Here is an 11017-nt window from a genome sequence, read left to right as displayed (position 1 = left end):
CCAGAATGGTCCTTACAATTGTCATACACAATGGGACCTTGCCTTAATCTCGGACATGACCATAAACTTGCCAAAAGCTTCGCATAAACCGGACCTCGCTATAAGCGTCACGACCAACATGACCGTAAAGTTAACTTCACCATAAACACACACCCAACATGACACTAAAGATCAACCTCCCTATAGCACCATAAACTTGGAGTCGCCATAAACACAACCGGACCTTGCCATAAATTCAAAAATGACAACAAACTATGCAAAAGCCAACTTCTTGACCTTGCTATAAACGTCACGACCAACCTAACCATAAAGTTGATTTCACCATAAACACACACCCAACATAACAATAAAAATCAACCTCGCCATGACACCATAAACCTGGAGTCGCCATAAGCACAACCGGACCTTGCCATAAACCCAAAGTGAACATAAATTGGGCCTCGCCCATAAACTCCGCAAAAGCCAACAACTTGACCTCACTATAAACGTACGACCAACTTGACCATAAAGTTGAGTTTGCCATAAACACACACCAAGCATGACAATAAAAATCAACTTGGAGTCGCCATAAACACAAGCAGACCTTGCCATAAACCCGAAAATGACTATACAAGACCTACCATAAACTCAACAGAAAGCAATAATCGGACCTTGCTATAAACATCGCAAGCAACATGACCAAAAAAAATGATCTCACCATAAACACAACCAACATGACGATAAAAAATAAATTTCACCATAAAAATCATAAATACAGACTACCATAAACCTGGACACACACGCATCAACCATGGGAGCACATATAGCCATGAGACCTCTTTTTGTGAGCTAACCATTTGTGTGACATGATTAGCTATAGGAGACACAAAATGATGAGGAACCTTATTAAACCTGGACCCAAACTCGAAACCAAAAGAGTAAACCTAGACTGCCAGCAAATAGCCATAAACTCGGTGATACTTTGACATAAACAAACATGGCCACTAACCATACATCTAACTAAACCTGGACATAGCCATGAACCTGCAAACAACCATAAACTCGGCAATACTGTCATAAATAAACATGGCCACAAACCATACATCCAACTAAATCCGGACATATGTCATAGCCATAAACCTGCAAACAGCCATAAACTCGGCGCCACTGATCATACATCTAACTAAACCCGGACATAGCGATAAACCTGCAAATATTCATAAACTCGGTGATACTGTCATAATTAAACATGGCCACTGACAATACATCTAACTAAACTCGGACATAGCCATAAAGCCAAGAACCTGATACCTTGTCATAAATAAATATGGCCACTGACCATACATCTAACTAAACCCAGACACGCCCATAAATTTGCAAACGTGGCCGTATACTACCCAAACTCGGACATAGCCATAAACCCGAACGAAACATGATCACTGACCATACATCTACGTGAACCCGGACACAGCCATAAACCTGCAAACTCGGGCCATGTATATCAACCTAAACCCGGACATACCCCATAAACTCGAACAATGAATGGTCACTGACTATGCATACATCTAAGTGAACCCGGTCAGACATAGCCAAACACCCGAAATAGGGTGACTAACCATACATAAGTAGACCCGGGCATAGCCCTAAATTTGTAAGTAGCCATAACCCCGAACCTTGTACAAGCTACCTAAATCTGGACGTAGCCATAAACTTGGAAATGGCCCTAGATCCCTATACTCGGACACAACCATAACCATGGACATAGACATAAGCGTGTAACATTGCGCCAAAAACTTGCCATAAATACTTTAGCCAACACAAACCTGAGGACAAAGACCATAAACGTGGAACATTGCACCGAAAACTTGCCATAAATACTTCAGCCAACACAGAACCGGACATTGCACCAAAAACTGGGAACATTGCACTAAATACTTGTCAAACTACTTTAGCCAAAATCATCCCATTGTACGTGGGGCCAAAACCATAACTTGAGCAGTAACACCATAACCTGACCATAATCTAGTCACAAACCTGATAAAAAACCTCGCCATAAACCCGGTCACACATAAAAGGTTGTTACAAAACTGGGCCATAGAGTTGGCTCCCTGTAAGGTAAAATGCAATGCATAAAACGAGTAAAATGCCAATGCATAAAACAACACCAAAAAAAACATCCATCATCTCATTCCTCCCCCACTACATCTAAGCACCAGCTATGGAGGCTTTGCTTCAATGCCAACACATCATCGTGTATGAACCATGTCTTCTTCACCTGCACAACATCGACAAACACAAGAGGATTGAAGCAAGTTAGAAAGGAGATGACTATCTAGATGCAGATGGTGCTAAGCCAGCATGAGAAACACACTAGCATACCCAACTTTTGCTCTTCTCTTGCAAGCAAGATCGGATTATGTAGCGAAAGACAGCCATGACATAAAACCCACAGTCAATCACATTTGGTTGAATTGGGCATGTGGCATCAAACTAATAACATGACTATGTAACAAACTTGGACACCTCAAGTCAAGATTCTACCGCGACACAACAGAGATTCACTTTAAAACAGTTCACAAAAGACGACATGACCCGGTGTAGTTCTGTGCCAAGCGGTATTGGCCCCAAAGACTGGCGCCCCTTTCAGTATTTCTTTTTATATTAATCTGTGTGCAAAGTACAAGAGAGTCCGCGGAAAATCACACTCAGACTCTGCATCCAGATGCTCTGAGTAATGAGGCCCAAAACACTTATTTATTCTTACAAGGGATGCCCAAAAGCAAAGCCCCAAAAGTTTAAACTCAAAAGCTGCCAAATCAGCCAACGTAATTTCCGAAAATCCATACGCACTGTCACGTCAGCAAGTCAACAGAATTTCCGAGGGTCGTATAGTTTGCAACGTCAACCTGTCGGTGCATTTCACAAGCTACTGCCACATCGGCAAAGTGTGTGTGTCCGGGGACCTGCTATGTCACCAATTATGTGACATACCCCCTCTTGAAAGAATTGTAATCGCCCTCGATTACGCCTGCAAAACAGACAAAGGCCATAAATTGTCTTAGTAGACACTGACTGTTAGTACCGATGCACTAGACACGACACATCTAGCACTTGTACAAGACGATAATCACATCACCGCACATCACTTGACATCACACGACATCACATGACAAATCACAGACAAATTCATTCCAAATCTCAGACCATGATCAATCGGCAACGTATTTAGTAATCACATCTAGATCCAGTCGGGACCTCCCGGATGCCTGATTAACTAATCCTTATTGCAATCATGTCTATAAAGATTTATGAGACCAAAATGTTGCAGTCATTTCGTCTTTCAGTTCTTGCACTCAAACAAGTCAAAGTAAAGTCGATTGACGCGCGCTCGCTGCTGCTGCCCGCCCCCCCCCCCCCCCCCCCCCCCAACCCACCCCTCTCAATGCCCTCGCGCTGCTCTTCCCCCTGCGCGCAGCCCTCCCTGCCCGCAGCCCTTTGCGCATCCCCCACCCGCCTGCCCACTGCACACACCCCACCCCCCCCCCCCCCCCCCGCCCGCTGCACTCCTTCCCGCTGCCCACTACACCCCCGCCCCATTACATTTCCCCCGCCTGCTGCCCACTGCACATTCCGCCCATTGCCCTCCCATTGCCCGCCCGCTTCCTGCCCGGTGCCCGGCCATCTCCCGCCGCTTCCCTGTCGGCCCGCCAACCTAGCCTCTTCTGCTTGATAGGCCTCGCCAGCACCTTCGACGTGCTTGGTCCAGCGGGAGTTTCCCCCCTCGTCGACGCTTCTCCGTCTCTCTTACACAGCAGTAGACACAGATGGAGGCTCAAGCTCCGCCACAGAGGAACTCCAATGAAGTCCCCTCGCCCGACCCCGTTGAGCCCACCATTCGACTTGCTCTTTCACCGACAGAGCAAGCGAGCCTAGCCGCAGAGGTGGAACGCCTGTAAGGCGACCTCCGTCATCTGCAAGATTCTCGGCACCAAACCCAGCAAAGGAGAGCTGCGTGATCTCCTCCAGGCCCACCTTCTCGCAGAGGTGGGCAAGATCTTGGACGTTCAGTTCCTCGGACGCGGCTACTACCAGATAGAGTTTGAGACCTCCGAGATGGCGTCCAAGGTCATCGCGATGAGCCCTTTGACCATTCGAGCAGTTCGAGCCCACTTTCGACAGTGGAGGCATGGCTTTGCCCTAGCTTCAGATGTTCTAGTAGAGGAGGCAGACCTCCCCATCTCCGTCTGCTTTCCTGGTTTGAGGAGGGAGTACTTACCACTTTTGTCCAAGATAGGCTCAACGATTGGGATTGTCTTGGAGACACCTCGCACGACAGCCTTAGTAGCTGCCAAGGCAGACGGCATTCCCTCAGTTCGCGTTCTGGTTAGGGACACTCACACTCTTTCGAAGGTCATCCTACTTCCTCGGGTGAGTGGGGTTGGTTTAGACAGAGCGTGGAGTATTTGGGCCTCCCGAATCAGTGCTTCATTTGTCGACAATTGGGCCATCTTGCGAAGGCCTGTCTATGGAGGAGGCCCTGACCTACACCACAGGCCCAGCCCCAGCCTTCAAGGGTTGGCCAGCAACCACAGGCAGAGACACAGAAGAGCACACAGGCAGAGCCACCCTCCGAGTCTGGGGCTCCAGCGGAGGAGGGATGGCAGCGGGTTCGTGGTCGATGACGGCAGGATCCACAGCGACAACCTGGCACTCAGAGTGGTCCTAGGGTGCCTGCCTAGCAGGACAAGGTCCCTCCTCCAGCCTCCACCTCAACTTCACCCTCGACAGCCCCCCCTCCCCCCGAGTTCCCCCCCTCATCCTCAGCCCCCCCCCCCCCCCCCCCGCCTCCTGCTCCCACCATCTCTCCTCCTTGCCCCTCTATCTTTGCCGATCCCCCTCGCTCTTCTTCTCCCCCACCTCCCCTTGCTCCTACACCCCTTTCCCTCCCGCTCCAGTCCCACAATCGACCTAGGGGGCAGGGCCATCCCCAGCTACTAGGAGATCTCTTGGCAGCGCCTTTGCCACGAGTCGCTTGGCGAGAGAGGGACAGCCTTTCTTGCGACCCCCTCTTCTGGTAAAGACGTCTCAATTTGCAACAGTCCCTCGTGGTTTGACGAGCTTCGACATTCGGCGCCGATGTGACTTCTTTGCCTACGACTTTACACGTTTTCCCAGCGACTCCTCATCAGACCTTGAGGCAACCTGCTTCAGAGTTCATGTTCTGTTCCTTGCAGCTATGGGGATAGAGGCCTTGGACTCAACGGTTGCCTTCTCTTTTCTCCTTTGCAGCAGGGACCAGACTGAGTGGACTCTCCACTCAGTGTTGGAGTGGCTACAGACACGGGCCCTAGAGTTCTCTCACCACATGGGAGACCTAGGAGTTGCAGACATGCTTCAGACTCTCTGGCTATTGGCAAAGTTTGTTGTGACCCCTCCAGATGCAGCAGGATGTAGACACATTGTGGTTCACTTCTTTGCTGACACACAGTGCCAGCGATGCTATGTACACATTCATGAGGACTACTGGACAAAGGAGGTTGCTTTTGATCTACTTGGACTTGGGCCAGGCACTCTTAGCAGTCACGCCTATCTAGAGGACACTCGAATGCGAATTACTCCCCATCCAAGCCAGCCTCGAAGATAGCACATTTAGCTACTGCGGTAGCATGTGTTCTCTCTTGCTCCCCATGAGGATTGTCTCATGGAACGTGCAGGTATTAGGTGGGCCCCAGTTTCAACGTCAGAGGGGCCGTCTGCGTCAGGAGCTTCAACGATGCCTTGTGGGAGGAGAGATTGACCTCCTTATGCTACAGGAGCATCATCTGTGTGAGAGCCGCATTAGACAATGTGGTCAGCTTTTGCGTGAACGATATGATACTTTTTGGTCAGCTGCTTTTGGACTTGGAGGCATCCAGGGCAGGGTATGTATGACTATTGCGAATTCTTTGCAGCAGGCCATTGTGGACAGAGGGATTATTGTGCCAGCCAGGGCTCAGTGGATCACTATGCAGGTTCAAGGTTGCCTTGTGGACTTCCTGAACATCTATGCGCCCAATGTGGCGAGTGCACGAGCAGAGTTTTGGTCACAGATTGTTGAGTCTCTGCCGCAGGCAGAGCAATGGTGAATAGGGGGTGATTTCAACATGTTGGAGGACCCCTCTGACAGAATTGGTGGTAGCCATGCTACTGTGCATGGAGTTGAGCTGCAGCTTGGGAGAGGTTTTGTATGACTCTTGAGGGTTTCGGATGTGTGGCAGTACTCTAGCTTTGTGAGGCCCCCAGACAGCCTGGCCTTCTCTCATTCGGGCCGCAGAGTGGGAGGAGTGAATCTATCGCGGATAGATCGCTTCTACACTAGTGAGTCGTGACCATTTCTGTGACTTCGGTGGGATAGTTGGCATTCTGGCAGTGACTTCCTTCTCGGACCATGCACCAGTGATCCTCACAGTGGAAGATAGACAGAGGAGGGGGAGCACGATGCTTCGCATCCCTGAGAGGGTCTTGCTGGACTCTACACTCAGAGAGCGAGTGGAGGCTCTTTGGACAGAAAGCTTAGACATGCAGGATTCTCCTGCTGATAGAGTGGCCTCAGGACTAGCTCAGCTTAGTCGTTCCTTTCTCCAGGAGTCCTTGGCTCGCCTGGCTGCAGCGAGAGAGGAGCAGCAGCCTGCAGCGTCTCCAATGGGGCGTTGCTTCCTTGCAGAGGATGCAGGAGCAACATCCAGACAGTCCATGGTTGGAGGAGCAGTTACAACACGCTCGCCAGGAGCTTGTTAGCACAGAGGAGCGGTGCCATGAGTTTGCTTTCCATCGACAGGCATCTCAATGGACGCAGGTGGGTGACAGAGTGACTGGTGCTTTCTTTGAGGTAGTGGGACCTCGACATACGCATGCCAACGTCAGTCGGTTGAGGAGGCCCGACGGGTCGGTTGCTTCTGAGGCTGAGGACATGCGTGCAGTTGCTACTGTCTTTTACCGTGAGTTACTGTTTGCAACGCCTCAGTCAGAGCGTCAGGATGCATGCAGGGAGCAGATGTGGGCACAGATGCCTTGTCTTGTGACTGAGAAGATGCGTCAGAGGCTTGAGCTGCCACTTCAGCTTCAGGAGTTGCACACGGCTCTTAGTGCACTCCCCCGTGGTAGCTGTCCAGGTGAGGATGGCTTGACTCCCAGTTTTTTCTTGGAGTACTGGAACTTGCTTGGCCCAAATCTCTGTAGTGCTTTTCAATACATCTTGCACACAGGAGAGATGCCTGACAGCATGAGTGAGGGCCTGATCTACCTCATTCCCAAGCAGGGTGGCTCCTTGGATGAGATTCGATAGTGGCGCCCCATCACCATCCTCAACTCAACCTACTAAATTCTTGCCAAGGGTGTGAGTTTGAGGATTCAGCCACTTCTAAAGAGCCTTATACACGAGACTAAGACGCGTTTTGTCAAGGAGCGTAGTATCCTTAACAACATCTTTACTTTTTGGGAGGCTTTTGCCCTAGCGCGACTCCGTGGTGAGAATCTCGTGATACTTCTTCTCGATTTTGAGAAGGCCTACGACAAAGTTGACTGGGACTTTCTGGAGGGCACTCTACGTAGGATGGGCTTCTCAGATGCTTGGATCATAAGGGTGTTAGCTTTGTACAAACGCCGGACGGGCACACAGTCGGGTACTTTTGTCAGGAGGTAGAGGTGATCGTTTCATGCTCACACGTTCGGTTAGACAGGGCTGTCCTCTTGCCCCCTTCCTCTTTCTGTCCCATGCTGAGGCGATGAGCAGGTTTTTGGTGTCACAGCAGGTTGGTTTACGAGGCTTAGCACTTCCTATTCTGGGAGATAAGCAATAGACGCTCAGTTTGTAGACGACTCAACCTTGTGCTTGGATGGCCAGGAGGCCAACCTTCACAGGTGTGAGCAGGCTCTAGAGACCTTCTGTTGTGCATCTCGCGCACTGATCAACTGGAGAAATACAGTGGCTTTCTCGGTTGGTAGTGCTCCTATGCCGGATTGGATGCCAGGTGAGGGTTTCACGTGGATTCCCCCACGGACTACAGTTCGGTACTTGGGTTGTCAAGTTGGACTGGACTTGTCTCCCGAGCAGCAGATTGCTCCCCTCCTTCTGTCCATCAGGAGGAAGTTGTTGCATTGGAGCTCCGAACAACTTTCTCTGGCAAACAGAGTTGTAGTGGCCAACCAGGTGTTGTTGGCTACTATGTGGTACATCACTTCTTGTTGGATCTTCTCGAGTTCTTGTATCAACCAGGTAGAGAGGTTGATCAAGAACTTCCTTTGGTCAGGGCGTGACACTCAAATAGCCCGGGCCAAAGTGGCATGGCAGGTCATCACTCTTCCTTGTTCTCAAGGAGGGCTTGGGATCATAGACCCAGCACAGCAGAGCAGAGCCCTTCTTGGGAAGTTCATCGTCAGAGGACTTCTTCCAGGTGAGAAGCCCTGGAAGGAGTTCCTGTTACAGCGGCTTCGTGCTAGGGTGCCTCAGGCTGGAGGCCCCTGGCGACCTTCGACTAGATGGATCTTCACAGAGATGCGCAGAGTTGGCTTGAGCAGGAGACTGGTGGACCACTTCGCTGTGAGTCTGCTTCGATCTTGGGAGCATTTGCGGCAAGGCCTGGAGCAGCGTCAGCCTACTTGCACGGAGGAGCGCCTAAGACAGCCCCTTGTTTGGAACCCCATGGTTAGCACTCAGAGAGGCCACTTGGTCGGTACTCGGCCTCATGTTTCCTGGGGTCCCATGGCAGCGGGTCCAACACGCTCTTTAGGTGGCTGATTACAGTTTTCAAGATTGTCAGAGGAGTTGCAGGGTTTTCAGCTCTACAGGGCATGAGAGGGGTGCAAAGCATGTGCCAAGACATTTCAGAGGTAGAACCAACTGAGTGGCTTACACCTCTCGAGCCAGCAGCGCCCAGATGGATGGGAGCCTTCATGCGACTGGAGGTTCTCATCTCAGTTCGGGCTTGCTCAGAGACTGTACCTCCCTGTTTTTCGAGTTACAGGGTGTGGGACGCTTACGGCGAGTTGCAGTAGAGGCCCCGTAGGTGGCAGTGTTGTTTTCAGAGGATCCGAGTGGTGGGCATCTGTGGGAGGACTTGTGTCATTGATCCTGACCCAGCAGCTCTTGAGACTGGTCACTGGAGACTGTGGGCTTGGAAGAGTTGTCCCCTGACACGAGTACAGTGGGATCTTGGAGAGTGGCTTTGGAGGGACCCTTTCTCTTCTACAGATCACCCAGGTGTCCCTTTCTTTCACTGCACTGTTCGACTGGGACGTCACATACTAGCAGCACAGAGAGAGGCTCGCCCTGCTACATCACCTCATTGGCAAAAGGAGGGTCTCACAGTTGAGTTCTTGGCAGCTTTTTGGGAGAGGTTGTGGGACTCCAGACAGCCAAGGCGAGTCACTTTGTTTCAGTGGCTGGTCCCACACAAAGCTACAGCAGTTCGGAGCTGGCTTGTACATAGTGGTCTCTCCGCCGCATGTGCAGCTTGCGACCATCTTGTGGAGAGCCGGCGTCACTGTCTTTGGGACTGTCCTTTGGCACGGCAGGTGTGGCTTCGTGATCTTCGGTTGATGCCTACTCTTTCCACGGCTCGGCAGTACACTTGGGGGGCAGCTGCTTGGTCCACTCTCACCGGCCCGGCACTTCAGTTTGAGCTATCTTCCACCAGCAGAATGATAGTGATGCAGGGGGGGCGACCTACACTCCAGCCTGCTCTAGAGCTTACTCCACAGGAGTGGTGCACAGAGAGAGAGAGGAGTGCTGGGAGCTCATCAGTGGCCTGACACTCTGGTTCATCTGGCAGGCCTGCTGCTTCCGCATCTTTGAGGCTCGCCCTGTAGCACCAGCAGAGACTGTTCGCGATCTGTGGCTAGAGCTGATCCATACTCTCAGAGGACAGCTCGAGAGACTCCAGGGCAGCTCTGACCGCATGTGGGAGCGCCAAGAGGCTTTCCTTTAACTCTGGCGTCCTGGGCCTTTTTTCACCATGGTCCAGGGTGTACTCAGATGGCACTACCGTCCATCCGCGTGGCTTTTCCCTCCTCCCATTTCTTGATTTAGCCTCATTGTACATATGGTGTTTTTTCGTTGGGAGAGTCTCCCCATCATGGTTGTTGTAGCCCTCTCTTAAAGAGGTGGTTATAGCCCTATGGGCAATTTCATTAACTAATAGAAGAATCTTTTTCTCGGAAAAAAAAAAGTCAAGTACAAATCAATCATTTTCATTTTCGGGAATTCTTGTCATAAAGTCATTCAACAGAATACTGGTCAACCCATTAGTATCCCTGAAACCCAAAGAGTACATCAGTGACTTTATTCAAAATCGGGGTAATCCGTTGACAAAGGAGCAGAGTGACTCCCCTCTTGTGCAAACCCGCTACACTAAATTCATTCCTTTTCTTCCGCACTCGGTTGCTGTTCTGTAACACTCTGGCCTGTCTTCAATAATCTGTTCTTGCTATGCCTTTTTGGGGAACATGGGCACATCAATTTACGGTGTAGTAAATTGCCACCAAATCCATTGTTTACTACAAAAATTCTTGAACTCTGTGGAGACATACTCTCCATCATTGTCCATACAAAAACATTTTAGCCTTCTACCAGATTGATTCTCAAACATGGCTCAGAAATTCTAGAATGTGGCAAAAACACTTTGTCTTTCCCCTTCAAGAGGTAGACCCACACCTTCCGAGTAGAGTCATCTATAAACGTCAAGAAAAATAATGCCCCCCCTTGAGATTTTTGTGGCATAGGCCCACATAAATTGCTATAAACCAAATCTAGAGGATTTTCCAACTTTCGGTGTAATGGTGCGGAAGTTTGCCTAGTTTACTTGTCATAGATACAATGCTCAGATAAATTGAAATCAAAATAGTTTAGCACAGGTAAGTAGCCCAAACTTTGCAGGATTTTCATTCCTTTTTGGCTCACAAGGCCTAGTCGGCTATGCCACAACTCAATAGAAGGTTGCTCCGCTACATGAATAGAGCTCTCTTTGACTGAAGAGACATATAAAGAGTACAATGATCTGGA

The 11017-nt window shown here is 50.1% G+C and overlaps 1 protein-coding gene across 5 annotated transcripts in view; it reads right to left on the bottom strand.

The window, feature by feature from the left end:
- Positions 1-1901: 1901 nt before the first annotated feature.
- Positions 1902-11017, bottom strand: part of LOC147421998 (uncharacterized) — a 94893-nt gene continuing 85777 nt past the window's right edge. For 4 of the 5 annotated variants that reach the window (XR_015186716.1, XR_015186717.1, XR_015186718.1 and 1 more), the window contains one exon: positions 1902-2254. Coding sequence is in view for 2 of the 5 variants with exons in the window: in XM_086502374.1 (XP_086358500.1) it covers positions 2251-2254 (4 nt within the window). In the remaining 3 variants the exon portion in view is untranslated. Of the gene's footprint in view, positions 2255-2597; positions 3008-11017 lie in introns of those variants that run through there. The other variant, XM_086502373.1, reaches the window with a different exon arrangement.

The sequence above is a fragment of the Adiantum capillus-veneris genome, chromosome 27, assembly GCF_014529385.1.
Source record: "Adiantum capillus-veneris isolate H3 chromosome 27, ASM1452938v2, whole genome shotgun sequence".
NCBI lineage: Eukaryota > Viridiplantae > Streptophyta > Polypodiopsida > Polypodiales > Pteridaceae > Adiantum > Adiantum capillus-veneris.
The sequence above is the reverse complement of the archived record's forward strand: the minus strand, read 5'-3'. Positions and strand labels throughout refer to the sequence as shown.